At 49.6% G+C, this 15,620-nt stretch overlaps 5 protein-coding genes across 5 annotated transcripts; 3 read left to right on the top strand and 2 right to left on the bottom strand.

Annotated features, from left to right (window-relative positions):
• The first annotated feature begins 490 nt into the window (after positions 1-490).
• On the top strand, positions 491-2,725 carry EDB91DRAFT_1122175 (kinase-like domain-containing protein). The gene is made up of 11 exons (XM_041318277.1): positions 491-731; positions 797-842; positions 903-926; positions 952-954; positions 1,041-1,199; positions 1,254-1,380; positions 1,722-1,892; positions 1,953-2,119; positions 2,174-2,315; positions 2,406-2,442; positions 2,492-2,725. The coding sequence occupies exons 2-11, from the start codon at positions 835-837 to the stop codon at positions 2,539-2,541; spliced, it is 888 nt and encodes a 295-aa protein (XP_041179180.1). The 5' UTR covers positions 491-731; positions 797-834; the 3' UTR covers positions 2,542-2,725.
• Positions 2,726-5,305, top strand: EDB91DRAFT_1122166 (uncharacterized protein). The gene is made up of 6 exons (XM_041318276.1): positions 2,726-2,986; positions 3,038-3,246; positions 3,301-4,347; positions 4,403-4,691; positions 4,744-4,850; positions 4,898-5,305. The coding sequence occupies exons 1-6, from the start codon at positions 2,905-2,907 to the stop codon at positions 5,123-5,125; spliced, it is 1,962 nt and encodes a 653-aa protein (XP_041179179.1). The 5' UTR covers positions 2,726-2,904; the 3' UTR covers positions 5,126-5,305.
• EDB91DRAFT_1122158 (SAC3/GANP/Nin1/mts3/eIF-3 p25 family-domain-containing protein) lies at positions 5,306-10,393 on the bottom strand. Its single transcript, XM_041318275.1, has 14 exons — positions 9,864-10,393; positions 9,634-9,813; positions 9,467-9,574; positions 9,188-9,413; positions 8,281-9,135; positions 7,201-8,225; positions 6,836-7,143; positions 6,645-6,786; positions 6,440-6,593; positions 6,307-6,384; positions 6,111-6,255; positions 5,959-6,062; positions 5,669-5,906; positions 5,306-5,617 (listed from the first exon to the last, which is right to left on the bottom strand). Exons 1-14 carry the CDS (start codon positions 10,248-10,250, stop codon positions 5,398-5,400), a joined length of 4,170 nt encoding a protein of 1,389 aa, XP_041179178.1. The 5' UTR covers positions 10,251-10,393; the 3' UTR covers positions 5,306-5,397.
• Positions 10,394-10,882, top strand: EDB91DRAFT_1122154 (uncharacterized protein). Its single transcript, XM_041318274.1, has 3 exons — positions 10,394-10,499; positions 10,553-10,740; positions 10,796-10,882. Exons 1-2 carry the CDS (start codon positions 10,406-10,408, stop codon positions 10,699-10,701), a joined length of 243 nt encoding a protein of 80 aa, XP_041179177.1. The 5' UTR covers positions 10,394-10,405; the 3' UTR covers positions 10,702-10,740; positions 10,796-10,882.
• On the bottom strand, positions 10,791-15,036 carry EDB91DRAFT_172300 (copper radical oxidase-like protein). The gene is made up of 17 exons (XM_041326311.1): positions 14,844-15,036; positions 14,713-14,789; positions 14,514-14,656; positions 14,268-14,460; positions 14,090-14,217; positions 13,671-14,039; positions 13,541-13,619; positions 13,365-13,490; positions 13,181-13,314; positions 12,948-13,129; positions 12,675-12,898; positions 12,492-12,618; positions 12,221-12,440; positions 11,901-12,172; positions 11,802-11,841; positions 11,333-11,746; positions 10,791-11,280 (listed from the first exon to the last, which is right to left on the bottom strand). The coding sequence occupies exons 1-17, from the start codon at positions 14,931-14,933 to the stop codon at positions 11,033-11,035; spliced, it is 3,066 nt and encodes a 1,021-aa protein (XP_041179176.1). The 5' UTR covers positions 14,934-15,036; the 3' UTR covers positions 10,791-11,032.
• Positions 15,037-15,620: the final 584 nt, after the last annotated feature.

Here is a 15,620-nt window from a genome sequence, read left to right as displayed (position 1 = left end):
GCGGTACATAAAGGCTGTCCAGGACTGTGGAATGTGGTTGCTCCACCAAAACCACTTTCGAGTCCAACGGTGGAGCGGGTCTACGTGGCAAAAGCATTAATAATTTAAATGGTGCCCTGCGCTTACCATGAACTTCATGACGCTGGAGTGAAGCGGTGACAATGGTGACTGTTTCACAGGTAAAATCTAAGTCCATGGGAAGGTGACTCTATTGTTAACCTTGACAACCGAGTGGCAGACAGCAGGAATGCTTGCTGATATTATTCCAGCCACCTCGAAAGCTCCGGTCCGATGGTGCTCCTTTGGACATACCGTTTCTGAGCAGTGAGCGGCGGAAAAGGAGTTCACTCATGACGAGCACCTTCGGAGGGACTAGTTAGCCTGAAGTAAAGTACATGTGGAAGTAAACAGGACGAGAGATATATAGTACTTACTACACTATTAAGCAGGGAATAAGACGGATATGTTGCCTGAACGTTTTGGTGAGAGTGACAAGAGTGTGGCAGTGGTCGCATTTTGCCGAACGGCTCTTTATATGACCTCGACCAGTCTAAGGTGCACATATCTCCACTCCAATTCTACCGTCACGCCTCTCTCTACGGGTTAGCTACGAACGCCCGACATTCTGATTCTGAATCTTTATCTCGCCAACGTTCAAATAAACAGCTCGTGCATTCACGGGTTGGCGAGCTCGCCTGCTTTACTTGCCTGGGTTTCATCTAGATTGTCCAGTAGACCTCATTTCCTTCTCATTCAAGCGATAAACGCTCGATTGATACCGATACGCTTTTTCCAGTTAACCGAAATATTACAGATTGTGTTCTCCTTTGACACATGGATCGGTGCGCACCTACCTCGCTTCGCGCTCAAAGTGGTTGACAATTGACTTTGCTGAATTGTAGCTACGCAAAAATAGAGAAAGTCGGTGCGTGCCAGTCGTGTGTTCACATCAGACTACAATGAACTGGTGTGGCGCACGTTGTAGGAGAAGGTGCGCTCGCAGCCCACGTACTTTCGCTATTTATCGCTTACGCGCATTTAGGCACATATGGAGTTGTTTATAAAGCCCGGGACGTCACAACGAATCAAATCGTAGCACTCAAGAAAATCCGACTTGAAGCAGAGGATGAAGGAGTCCCGAGCACTGCCATCCGAGAAATCAGTCTGCTGAAGGAACTCAAGGATGACAATATCGTTAGGTACGGTGTCCTAAATGGTGTTAACCGCTTCTAGTGGCTAAATACCTGTGCTAGACTGCTTGATATCGTGCACGCTGAGCAGAAGCTTTATCTGGTCTTTGAATTCTTGGATGTAGACTTGAAGCGATACATGGAAAACGCCAACTCAGGCGGTACGCCTATTTCTATCGGCATAGTCAAGGTGAGTCGGCTTGGCATTCGAAAATAATCCCTATTGGCCCCCTGCCCTTCATTTACAACTTCTGACGCGTGGTGGACGCGTGTTTCGCGCCTCAACGCGTAGTGTGATGCGAAGGCGTCAATCAGCTGCTGCGGTCATAGCTTTTTCGCTGGCCCGAGTCATCGGAATGCTTGGCCCGCGCTATTCTTGTATATTTAGCCTTGATTCCTCTACACGCATTTCCAGATGCATCGTCACATCGATTGTGATAGGGGATGTGATGTGATATGATACTAGGGGGACGCGAAGCGGTCGTCACGTGATTCGGCAATTTGATTAACCGTTTTCCTATCACATCACAGAAATTTACTCATCAGCTCAATGCCGGCCTTCTGTACTGTCACTCGCACCGAATCTTGCATCGCGACCTCAAGCCTCAAAATCTGCTTATTGACAAGAAAAACAATCTCAAACTCGCAGATTTTGGCCTCGCGAGAGCCTTTGGCATTCCCATGAGAACGTACACCCACGAGGTAAATGAGCCTTCTTTCCATTTTTGCCGTGAGCTGAGCGTTTGTGGTGTTACCCTTTAGGTAGTAACGTTGTGGTACCGCGCACCTGAAGTCTTACTCGGTTCTCGGCACTATTCGACGGCTATTGACATGTGGTCTGTCGGGTGCATCTTCGCTGAGATGGTGATGCGTGGGAGTCCCCTGTTTCCTGGCGACTCTGAGATCGACCAGATCTTCAAGATCTTCAGGTGAACAGTGAGATTGATGTGATGGAGCAACTGATACTAGACCGTTTGATCCAGGATCCTCGGCACGCCAAGTGAAGAGACTTGGCCAGGTGTTACTCAATTGCCTGATTACAAGGATACATTCCCTCGGTGGTCGAAGCAAGAGCTTAAGAGTGTCGTACCCAATCTCGACGAACAAGGTTTGGACTTGCTCGCGGTATGTCGTTGTTAATTTTGCTCCTCATCGCACTACCGCGTTTCAATTTTCTTTTCTTGTTTTGTGCTTGATGCTCATGCCTTTTTGCAGCACACTTTGACGTATGACACAGCAAAACGGATTTCTGGTATGTACGGCAAGCTCACTCAATTTCTGTGTCTCACCCGTACTTGAAGCGAAACGCGCCCTTAACCACCCTTACTTCGCGCACTACACACCATCATGACAAGTTCCTTGCATTTGAGTCGATGGCATACATATTTGATATATTCCCGTTTCCACTTCCTTGTTACCCTTCAACTTTGTCGTCTAGTACCATCGTCTCCGTATTCGGCATCACAGTCAGTAGTTAAAATATGTCCAATGTGATAGTATGTGCATCGTTCGGAAGGCTCTCGGTGGGAATCCGGGCAGGTATCTCGAAAAGGATATCACGGTCCGGGATTATTAACGTCAAGGCGATAAAGCACGGCCTTGAGGGCAGCACCAAGTCCCACTCGTTCTCATTCCTACCGCCACCAACGCACAGACCGCCCCCTTCTCCTCAACACTTTCAGATTTCTGCTCTACACTGTAATCGACAGTCATCATGGACGACGAAGTCGAGTATTTGGGCACAAACCTTGCTGCACCAGCTGCTTGCCCCTGTGACCCACAGCAACCGGTGACGGGTAAGCACCGTCTTTGTTCGCTTGAATAATACCTCCTAGACACACCCAAAGGTATTACTCTACACGTCAAGTCGTGCGGTGGAAAGCCCGCTCATAATATTTCCTTCTTCAATACTCGCACCTCCCATGTGCACATCGGCCGCAAATCAATCTCAGATGATAGGTCTATGAGGAAAGAGAATGACGATCAGAATGCTGTATTTGCATGCCCCGTAGTCAGCGCAAAGCACGCCAAACTTGTGTTGGCCTCCAGCGGCCACGTAGGCACTGCTGATTCTGTCACATCGGACTGCACCTGACCAGCTGTGTCCCAGGTGTATATTGTTGATCTCAAGTCCCGCCATGGAACGCATTTGCGGAAGCAAGACGAAACAACATCTAGGATGTTGCAGCCTGATGTGGAGACCACCCTTACTGATGGCGATGAATTAACGTTTGGTAAAGCTGTGGGGCAAGGCGCTACCCTTGTTTCTCCGGTCACAGTCCGTATCGAGTTTCTGCGCGATATCTTGGATATGCGCGATTCGCCTCCATGGTGTCTAACTCACGCAGAGTCTTCGAGTCCTCGCCCTCGAAAATTAAGCACCGGGCGCTATGGTCTTAACAGTCCCATTTCATATACTTCTTCCCCATCTCATTCATCTGAGTCCCTTTCCTCTTCGCCGTCGGGCTCGTCCAACGAGGCCGTTGAGCATTCAGAGCATGATTCTGATATAGAAGAGATACCGTCTTGGGAGGAACTTCGTTCCTGCGTTTCATCCCTGCGCCAAGACTTTCCTGCAGACTTTCTGAGTGGTTCATTGCTCGGAAAGATCCCATCGCTCGGGTCATTGATGCAGGATATCTGCCATAAGATCGCGGACCCCCTTGACATAGATTCTCCCCAGCCTTGGACTCCTCCGTCCATCGCGGCCATTGCGGTCATTGATGATGATGATGCACCATCATCTGTCCACCTTCCGGGCTCGCGGTCTCATTCTCCCATGGAGCTCTCCACGCCATCGCCATCGCCTCCTGAGGCCCCTGAGGAGCCGGAAGTCATTGGCGCATGGCCACTATCGCGGGCTGACTCCACGCAGCCCGCTTCACGTCGCTCGGTTGAGTCGAACAGAGTCAAACTTCCGTCGATGTGCTCATTTGGACACATGGGATCCCTTGAACCAGGATCATTTGAGAACTTCCCGGAACGGCTCCCCTCGCTTTCTAATTTCCCGCCGTTTACGCCGCTGGAGGATGAAACGGCCATCCTAGCACCCATACCTGCCCTGCCCTCCAACGTCGAGGTGCGATCGTCGGATGAAGCGCAGAACGTCGGCCATGACGACCGTGAAGATCTGCGCGGTTCCATCAAGACCATCGAGGTAAATATATATTTTTGGAATCTAACCACCTTGCATTATAACTGTGTCTACCTAGGATCGGGTAAATGTGCTGCATTCCAGCGTTACTGACATCAAGAATCGCCATGCTTTGACAGAGGACGACCTTTATGACCTTCAGCATCAAGTTGACATGCTCGAACCCGAATCTGACCAACTTTTTGCACGCTTGGAGGCTGCAGAAGACAAGCTATCTACTCTGTCAGACCTACAGGAACAGGTCTCTGAGTTGCAATCAAAGATTGATGCGGACAAGCTTGACACGGCTGTGTCGCCCATGACAGATGTCAAGGCTTGCGCCGACGCTCTCAATGCCTTGGTCATCGGTTAGCATTGATGTCCGTGTTGTTGTTTAATCTGTCTGATCACAAGCTGCAGAAATGAAGTCGCTACGCGAGGAGACCGAAAAACGAGTAGAGGAGCGAATTCAAACGATTCAGACAGCTAGGACGGAGGCACTGTCTGTGATCGCTGCAGAAGTAGAGGTAACGTACTTTCTTACACTTTCCTCATCGCTCTCATACCTTTTCAGACTTTTAAATCACTTAAGCGCAAGCACTCCGAGATTGAAGCTGCTCCTCCCCCAGTCAAGATGGACATTGCGATGGCAGCCCCAGAGGCGGTCGTGGAATCTAAATCACTGGTCGAAGAAAACAGACAGGCCAAACGGCCCAGGAGGATAATGACATCCATCGCCCACACTGCAACGGCCGTTGCAGTTGGTGCAGTTGCCACTTGGTCTGCCCTCGCCTTCTCGTGAAGGAGCTTTTCAGAAGAATTCTCATACTACAATTGCTGAAATGCGTAATTGATTCTTGGTTTTTGTACCACCATTACTTCATGATGTTTCAATGTTTGTATTTTCCTTCGTACGCTGTACGTTATTGTAGGTTTTGTACCGATTACACGTCGAACAATGTATCAGGTTCCCTATCAGCATTGTTTGACCTGAGCAACGACCCGATTGATGGGAGTGATATGAATGTAATAGAGAGATTATGCAATAACATTGTAGCCACGTCATGAAACCTGTCATTTATGACTACCAAACTTAGTCCGTATATCCCTAGTAAGAGCACGAAGCATAGCAGATGTAACCACTGTGGACTTCTCCTCAGGAGGCAAAGATGTGGTGCTGATCGAGGGTGAGGTGTAGGCATGACTAGTGATGCTCAGTGGAGGACTTCCACTCTCGCTATGCGTCGAATCATCAGAGGTGGATAATCGCCTCCGCTTGGCAGGTGTAGAAGACCTGCGGACGACAGTCAGTTAAGTGAAGACAATTCAATCATTAATGACGCACCGGCTGGATGAGATATCGAGTGATGCAATACGTTTAGATGACTGTCGCAGCTTGGCGGAACGAAGAGCATTGAGCTCGTCCGAGTAAGAACTCTGCTTAGCCGAGATTTTCGACGTCGTGGCATCAAGATGGGTCTTCCGTATGAGGGTATGGTTTGCGGCGTTGGGGTTGAAGTGTCGAATGGACAGCTCCTGAGCGACGTTATATATGTATTGAATGAAAGTCCTCGAGGGAAACTCTGGAACGAGCAAGTTTAGCTGCGCACGCAAACGAATGTAGAGTTGGCATACCTCGGTCAAGGGTCTGGTGCGATCTCAGATCATCTGCGAGATGTCTACTGGCATCTTGTAGCGATGGATTGTCCAGCCATCGCAAAACCACGCCAAATGTCGAGCTGTTACGTTATAAGCGATAGAACGATTCGAGAGGAAGCACGACGTACTCCGAGTCTCTGACATCTTGCAGCTGCAGGCTGGGCAGGATATCTTCAAAGACGCTGCCACTCATTAATTGAAGCGCAGCACTAGAGATGGCGTTTAGGAGCTCTATGCACAACTCTAAGAATCTCCCAAGGAAACCCCAGTCAACTGGCAATCTTCGTCAGTACTGAACGTTCAGCAATGCTGATATTTGCTTACATTCGCCATTTAATGTGCATTGTTCCAATCGCCGGGAGGTAAATATCTGCCATATGGGTTTCCATCGTCCGAAGAGGTCTGTCCCAAAGTCAGATGCCAAATTATAAAGAGTATATCGTAAACCCTGTCATACCAGGTACAGACATCCGCCGTACGAGTTTGCCTTCAGTATCAAGTTTGAGTGACTGCAAGGCCGACTGAAACTTAGAGTCAAGGTCCAAGGCAGTGGATGTTAATGATAGATCAACATGGGAAGACGTGATTTCATCGTGAAGTATTGCAGCAATCTTCAAATGTGTTCAGCAGCTACCCAATTTTTAGAGAATCACTGGGTGTACCATATCATTAAAATCGGAAGAAGAGTCGGGCCCTCCACCAGACCAAGATATCGTCAAGAGGGATGGAATGAAATGCCTATCAGGAGGCAAGGACTCGATGATATCCCGTAAACGTGAGCAATCATCCAGCATTCGATATTTTCTGCCATGCAAAAGTTAGCACTCGTAGCCAGCAATTCATCACAGCTAACCTTTCCAGAGGGTCTTCAACCTCGCTAACTGGGGTTCGCTCAAAAACGATGATACCCGGGTATCGTGCTGTGCTGTTTTGTGGCTGTGGTGCCACCGGTATCTGGAATATATGGACATCCTTCCAGCTGCCAGAGTCAGGCACATCAAATTTGAGTTCGAGCCAAATGGCAGTTCCATCGTTATCCTGGTTCAAGGACAGCCACGCAGCCCAGCTTTCGGGAACGCCACGTGCCGTCGCGTTCAAGTGTTGCTGCAGCATATGGAGGAAGGATCCACGAGCCCAGCGCCGTTCGTTCTCTTCACGATTCTAAAACCACAAAGCATTCAAAAGGCGTGGTACGCTCGAGACGGACGGTGTACCAACCTTTTCGAACCGCCTTACAAGTTCTTCATCACTGGGCGGTGGCCGATATTCGCTGGACAAGCGATTTCTGAGACGCTTCCTGACAGGAAGTGGCCGTTCCGGTGTAACCACTTTGCGCTTGGTCTCTTGTGGCAACGAGCTAGTACTCTTGGAAAGCCGCTCTGCTTGTACACGCTGGCTATAGGCATCGCTCCGCCGACAAGCCTCCTTCCACTTGGTGCGAGCAGTCGTCCGTTCCATCCATTCATGGAAGGCCTCCTTCACGAGCAAGCTCCTTCGAGTAAATGCGAAAGCTTTAGATTCAAGTGTTTCTTGGTCCACTTTGCTTGTAAATGAAGAAGCCGATGTCTTGCCATTCAGTGGGCTTTCCAGTTTAGTCGAAATTGTTTCAAGATCAGCAGCGGTGGTCGTTACACGCAAGGGGGTTGGTAGTGAGTCACGTCGGTGTAGGCTGGCCATAGAACTAAAAGTCGATTTTGTCCCGGGTGATGAAAGTACCAGTGGGCTGAGAATCTCAGTTGGGGAAGGGGCAAGCGAAGTAGATTGAAGTTTCTTGAGAGACCCGAAAACGGACTTGCCAGAGACGGCTGAAGGGATAAATGTCGCAGTGGGTGTTGGCGGTAAAGATATTGGCTGAGGTCTGCTTAAAGGTGGCGGTTGAGCAGGTGGTGTTCCATCTAAGCCACCGAAAGAATCACGGGGAATGCCAAAAGTTGGCTGTGAAGTGCCGGGGGAGGGAGGATCGGGAGGTTGGTACGAAGGTGCAGGTTGTGCGCTAACTGGAGGAAGTAATGGGGCAAATACTGGTGCATGAGGGTTGAGAGGAGGTTGGGGTTGTATAGACGACGCAGTCTTGTTGACCTCGGGTATGGAGGGGCGTTCGGGGGAGGGGGGCAATAATTTGCTGAAGGTAGAGGAAGGAGGTGCCGGAGGCACTATGAACGAAGCCCGAGTCTTGTTCTCAACGGGCGCTACAGGGGTTGGAGATGGGACAAGTGGGGGTTGACCAAAAACTGGAGGTTGAGCTAAGTTGAAGACATGATTAATAAACAAGAGATCGGAAACAGGTTGCCCACAAACCCGAAGAGGGTGCTTGGCTGAAGGCAGGGGTCTCCGTTGCAGAAGATCCGAATACTGATGTAAGGACGGGTGCTGAGCCAAAACCAAATTCGTTCGTGGAACCGAATGTTGACGTTTGGAATGTCGTCGTCCCGAATACATTGGGAACAGACGTCAGATTTGAGAATGCAGACTTTGGAGATTGTGGCGCAGCTTGAGAAATAGCGTTCAAGAATGCTGATTCGGTGGGCTTCAGACCAAATGTATCGTTGAGCCATTGGGTTCCGCTTCGCTGCAGGGGCTTCGGGGAAGATTGTGGTGCGTCCACCAAGTCAGCCTCGAAGGGGGGTTCCTCTTCCTCGTGCATAGCATCTAGTTTTTCCTCGTGCATAACGTCTAGTTCTTCCTCGTGCATAGCGTCTGGTTCTTCCACGATGGCGTCATGGTGCTCCTCTACAGCAGCAGAGTTGCCGTCGATGATATCCGGAATGGCAAGATTTTCCCTCAGGCTCTCAATATCGTCGACGGTATCGGTGCCGAATAGGTGCTCTATGATGCATGCGACCAGATAAATCATGGCATAGTTTCCTTCCCCCTGAAGCACTATAATTAGTTCGTTGAAGACGCCCAGCGCCTCGTTATCAACGGAAAGCGCAGAGCTCCTGGTGATGGGAGCACTCTTCGCCTGTACGAGCAGCCGGAATTTGGTGGTGAGCTTGAATGCCGGATGACCGAGGATAAAATCAGGGATATTCTCCTGTCGCTCTGTCTGATCACGAATATGGATTAGGCGATGATAGACTCGCATTTCGAGCTCTGTTGGGGATTGATATTTTCCTCGTTGAACTTCGTAAAACTCCTTCAGACTTTGGAGAGCTGCCAGTACGATGTTTAGAAAGAAGGTGTGGCAGGTAGCGAGTCAACGCACTGTACTTCAGCTGCTGTTCCTCCAGATTCTTCTGGTCGCGCTCCAGGTGAAGACCAAGGATGTGAAACCGTGCACATCTATCATGGCATTCCATTGCAATGGAACCCATTTCATGCTGCATCGTGAAGTCACTTCGCACAGCACGCGAACGATCACGAATGAAATTGAAGGTGGCAGAAAAGCCACCTCGGGGAAGCAGGTCATGGAAAAGATAGTCAAGTGTACGCTGCCATAAAATACATTAAATTATGAATGTATGAATATATTGGAGCAACTTACTCGAAGAACTTTTGGGGGACGAAGGTCGGAGGGTAGCGTCTTGTCACCAGCTGCCCGCTCATACATTTTAACAGCTCTCTTGTGATCGACACGTTTGGTGCCTGGAACCTAACGAGTAATCAGCGCAGATATCTGGCACGCTTACGAATTGAAACCAGTCCCCATACAATTTCCCACTCAAAGAGGTTGTTCTCGCGTTCACGGCGGTACCGTTCGAATCTGGGGCACATATCCATGCACGTGCCAACCATTGTGATAGCATCTTCTAGTCGTTTTGGCACAGTAGGATCGTCCATTTTGCCCTCCGAAATAGCTTTCTTGCGCTCAACTTCTCGCGCTTTCACAAGCTGCAGACTCGAGTGAAGGCAATATAAACTGAATGAGACATATGACTCACCTCTTTCCAGAATCGTTCCCTTTCCTCGAGCGTCTCTGGCACATGTTCCTCGACTTCATCTACATCAGTGGCATCCTCCATTTCGCTATTGTCCCCTTCACTAGCAGCAGCTGATCCAGCGTCTAGAGCGCCTGCATGACGGAAATTCAAGGTAGTGTTGGGAAATTTGCCACGTGTGCCTCTTCCTCGACCCCTGCTTCCTCTGTGCCCTCCACGCTCCCATCGCTCGGTGTCTACGCCTCCATGAGGTGTGCTACTTCTGCTGGTGGCCCCATCCGCGACCCATTGCTTGTTTTTATGGTGAGCTCTTCGTCCTGTCCCAGCACCATCATGGTGAACACCGTTTGCGCGTCCTCTGTGTGTTCGAAAGTGGGGAGTGGGCTCCATGGTGCCGACTGCACTGGTGGTCACAGTCGGTCTTTACCAAGTCTCATCCGACACCTTGTATTGGTGTTTGAGGTTGTTTATTTCCAAAGGCTTTGGACAATAGAACCAAATAATGCCCGGAAAAGACTAGATTCGTGACTCCAGAACCTTACACCATGTCTGATGAACTTGTAGGGACGTGTTGCGCGCTCGGACTCACTGCGTGCTGCGATGTCTTGACTGGAATATGTCTCGACTTTATGTCAATACGTAAGCACAACGATTTCCCGGGTGTCGTTTAATTCAATTCTCTACACCGACAGGGCATTCATGCACAGAACACCTTTGCGACTGCTGCTCGTGTAGAAAGGCTCTTGACGATACGGTACCTGATGTTGAAAGAGAGCCGCTCATCTGCGGAGACAGACAGCCTAGTCCCCATCCATTGATGCGTAGCACTGAGTGCTCGTAATCATAGGCGCGCACGCTCGTTGATACCGTACCATAGTTGGTAAGTGGTGTCTTACCTTAGACATGGACAGAGCTGAACCTGTGGTCATTCTCAGATATTACTATCTTAGTGTTGTACCATCACTGTATCTCATACCACATCAAATTAATATGGACAACTACCAAAAGGTATAATAACCAATTCTACACAAATGACGAATATGTAGCAAACGAATGTGTTCAACTCGAAGACTGGGCTTATACATAAATAACAAATAACAATCAAACCATGTCCAGCTCGAAAGTTCAACCAACCATAATTAAGGAAATAAATCAGAACGAATGGGGTTGACTTAGACACCTGGGGTGGTGAAGTCAGGGTAATCAGGCCAGTTCCCTAGCTTTCCAGGGTCGCCTCCAATGCGAACCCAAGCAGAGTGCGATGGCGTCGGACCGTCCAAAATAAACAATTGGTGCCATCCTGGAGGACACACGAACGCATTCGGGGGCGCAGTGATGGTACAAGTGTTCCCAGAGCACGAAAAGTCGGGGAAGATAATCCTCCCACCGCTCATAACGTTTCCGTGCGTGCTAGACGAAGCTATAGTTCATAGTCAGAAACCGGTCCATCCACAATCACTAGTCTTCCTTACCCGCCACGAGTGAAATGCGCATATTGCTCGTCGTTCCCTGGAATAAAGTTACTGTAATACTGTACTGCCCTCCCAGCGCCCAGTCAGTGGCACTGATGGTGAACTCCGGTTGCTGCAACCCTTGATTAAGGTATGGCGGGATATAAACCTCAATGCGCATCTCCTCTGGGTACACGTAAGACCCGTTGGGATAGTTCGTCTGGGGGTCTGAACCAGACACCAGAACACGCCCATCAGGCAGCAGGGTCGCCTCAGAGTGATACAAGCGAGCCACGATGGTATTGTTGAGGATGGACATGCGCTGTCCGACCGGCTTTGAAGGGTCGTAGAGAATTGCACTCAGATTGGGGTCCGTTGCAAGGCCAAAGCCAGCAACACCTTGATGGGCGCCGTTCATGATCATATACGTGCCATCTGCGATCGAAGCAAAATTAGCCTCTAGACTTCTGTCATTCGTAATCATATTTACCAGGCAGGGTCACCATGCAAGGCATTACCCGTTTGGAAGGCTGGAGTGGCCACAGTTTAGTATTAAACCTTAACGCACCCAAAACAAAACCGGGCTTACCATGCGTTCTAAGGTCCACGCCGCGTTCTCCACCTCAGGGGCAATCGTGATACAGTTATCCAGCGCAATGGCGGCTCCGATGGTCGAGCCACCACAGATGAGAACCTCGATCGGATCTGTGTACGGCGCATACTGCGGAAGAAGCACCGCAGAGCCTTCCATCGGGTACGTCCGGCCAGCAAGGAAGTTATTCACGGCACCCGGCATGTTGGGCAGCACCGTCACTGTATCGAAGGTGACAGGGTCAAGAACGCGAGCCTCGTTGTAGTAGCCTTATTCATTTTGTAAGAAATAGCGCATTTCGTCATGATGTTACGTACCAATGAAGAACCGGCCGCTGGGCATCACCAAGAGGAACGGGTAGAGATTGTTGGGATCTGTCCGCTGGAGATAGTCCAACGTAATGACCGTATCGCCACCCGGTGGTTTTGGAAGGATCTCAAGGCTGGGCTGCGGGGAGGCATTGCTTCCTGACTCTCCGCCAACGACCAAAATACTTCCGTTTGGCATCATCATCGCGGTAGGATACCATCGGCCACGCTAGGCACAGATCAGCAAAATGCGCCCGACACCAATAGTTCAAGAGCTGACCTGGAGTGTGAGCTCATCAACGTTCTCTTCCCAGTCATTTGTGCCATTGACACCAGGGCTCCCATCGGGCGTATACAATCTCACACCGAAAGTTGACTCGAGCGACCATCCACCCACATTAATTTGCCTGATTGTTCCGATATATTCGTGAGCATGAGATGACGACATGGAGAAGCAACAAACCTTGCACCCTTGTCTGGCAGAATGATACTACCAGAACAAAACACGTCCGTCTTCAAATGCATCTCGCGCCAAGCCAGGTGGTAATTGTCTACCAAACTGATGTCCAACTCGTACGCGCCAGTTGAATTGTTATATTCCGAGGTGCCCCACTTCTCCAGGAAGGTGACTTTGTTGTTGATGCCAACAGTAGCGATGAGAGGGACGACGAGACCGCCTATGAAGAACTTCATAGATGATAAGCGCTTTGCAAATTCTGGATAAGATAGGGCACACCTCATAGTAGCCAGTATTCGCAGGGGTGTTCCACAAGTTCATCGTCCCGTTCCAGTAGTAAGTAGACAGCTTGCTTTGTCCTCCACACAGGTGAATTGGGTCTCCCGAGCAAGCGACGTTACACTGTGAATCCGAGACATACGTCCCACCACTTGCTGTGACATCACTGACGTCGCCACAGACTTGTCTCTATCAGCAGTCCGCAAAGAAGTATAGTAGATCAATGCGCTTACAACACTGTTCACCGTATTCAAGGCCAGCTGCGGGATACCCAAAGGCAGCACACTGGTTTAAGCACGCATCAACGGTGTTGTTAGTGGTCCAGTCCATCTCATATGGGAACACCCGAACGCCATTAGTTGAATCCCTGCATGATAACATCAGCATGTTGTGTGCAGGCAGTGAGGGATTACCGACACCAAACAGCCTTGATATTCCCATTGTCCTGGCAAGCTTGTGGTTTTTAATGTAGGAACAGGGAGTAATGTTATGTTTCCAGTAGAGGAATACACAGACATTCGGTTTGGACCACCACATGCCTCACTGATACAAATCAATAACATAAATCAGACCAGCAAACAGATAACACGCACGTCGCATTTCCACCACAGCCCATATTGCAGTCACTGTCCACTCCTTTCGTAGCCCCATTAATGAGATAATCACCGCAGACTAGACAGTCAACAGTCAACGGGGGTGAAGAAGAAAATAAAAGCTACTCACAGCATTGCGTGCTGTACTCGATAGCTGCGATAGTGAAGTTTTGCCCGGCACAGTTTGCGATGCAACTCTGCACTGTGGTGGAAGCGCTGTCAAGTTCGTTCCCCAATATACGCCCATTTACGTTGTCGACGTAGCATCCTCCATATGTCCAGTTGCCAGTTAAGCCAGAGGTCACTGGCGAGACAGTGCTACCTGTACCAGGATTACCACCAGCATTGGTAATAGGAGTTGTCGGAAGAGGCTGGGTGTAGTTATACATACTGAGCCGGTTAGGCCCTCCGCATAACTCGGACGAATTTCCCGCGCATGTCATATCGCAATCCGCGTTTGCCGTTGGACCAGAGTTGTTCTCGATGGTCAACCCACAGTCTGCAAAGACCTGTCAGCACAAGAAGCACTCGATCAACATGCGTGCGCACAGCATTCATCAGCGTATTCCATGCCCGCATAAGGGTATCCAGCATTGTAACACGCGGTGCTACACGATTCGACAGTCACGCCTCCAGTCACGCCCACACCGTATGGCAAGGCTCGCGTCGCTGAGTCGCTGTTACGAATGTGGGTTAGCTTATGCTTCGTGCTTGTACAGGGACGTACTTGTAGCATCCGAGCAGCGACCAGTTCCCAACACTAGGTACCAGGACGGGTGGAGGGGGAGGTTGGGACCCACTCCAGAATATATCCAGTCTGTTGCCAGCACCGCAGAATTCGCTTGCGTTACCAGTACAGGGCATGTTACAATCAGACGAGGTGGTATTAGTGGCGCCACTCGAGAAGTAGTTGCTGCAGTCTATGCGAAAGATGATCAAGAAGCAATACACATGAGCATGACGCAGCACGTACAACACTCCTGGGCATATTCGACACCTGCGTAAACGTAGGCGTTGGAGCCGGTCGAACAGAAGTTGATGCATGACTCAATAGTCATATTCACAGTGTCTGTGTATGCAGCTGCAGAAAGCGTTCTTGCACCACCAACATTATCGCTGGACAACGGTGGTTATAAAAATTTCCATCATCATGAAAGTGTATGTATACTCACGTCCAGCATCCAAGTGCAGTCCAACTGGTGGCACGTCGATGAAGATGGTGTGAGGGGAAGCGGTATGCATCGGCGGGCTGTGGAAGAGAGAATTTAACGACTCAGTACTTGAGACCACTGTAAAATCGTACTTTTGTGAGCGAGTATATGATCCAAATCAACGAGAAGGCGGTAAGACCAGCCATCTTGTCGTGATCGACACCTGCTGGGGAAAGCTGCATTTATACATCCCTGGAGCTTCCCTTCCCATCTACTTTTCTGGGTGATCTCTGCGCTGGAAACAGCTGGTAGACGCTGTGATGGAAAACAAGGGACATCAAGGAACTTGGTTCCGTCACCCTGGATAGACTTCGTGGCCAGCAGTCAAGCATTCACTGGCAGGTCGCATCAGTCGAATTCAGCCGGACGGGCTTGTTAATATCGGAGTTTACGTGTCCGGTGTCCCTGAAAAAAGGAAAGTTCTTGGTTAACGATGAGTCGAGAGAAGAAGGAAGCAAATAATCGCTCTGACGTGGTTGCTACACACTCTTCGAAACTATTCAGATGCTTACCACACAGCTCCAATCCGTGAACGCACGCTGTACGCTTCGTTAGCGTGAAGTAGATACTTGTAAGTGAATGCAAAATGACCGTGCCAAACTGGCACCTGAAGATCAGAACAGGCAGGTCTGGACATCCCGCCAAGTGTACTCTATTTTGGAGATAAGTTCTTGCACAAATAAGACGAACAGAAGTACTACTAATTAACGCACCGCTATCCCCACATGAAATCATGTAGAGTTGCGACAACACGTAGAACAGGTACGCAATCGCCGAGTTGATCACTTGAGCATCTAGACAATGTACAGGAACCAAGGATCAATCACGAATTTACTTTTTGGGCATCGGTGTCGTCTCCGACGAACAGA

This window comes from Suillus paluster, assembly GCF_016628075.1.
Source record: "Suillus paluster strain FC165 chromosome Unknown EDB91scaffold_15, whole genome shotgun sequence".
NCBI classification, from domain to species: domain Eukaryota; kingdom Fungi; phylum Basidiomycota; class Agaricomycetes; order Boletales; family Suillaceae; genus Suillus; species Suillus paluster.
Note: the sequence above shows the minus strand (reverse complement) of the source record. Positions and strands in the feature narration are given on the sequence as shown.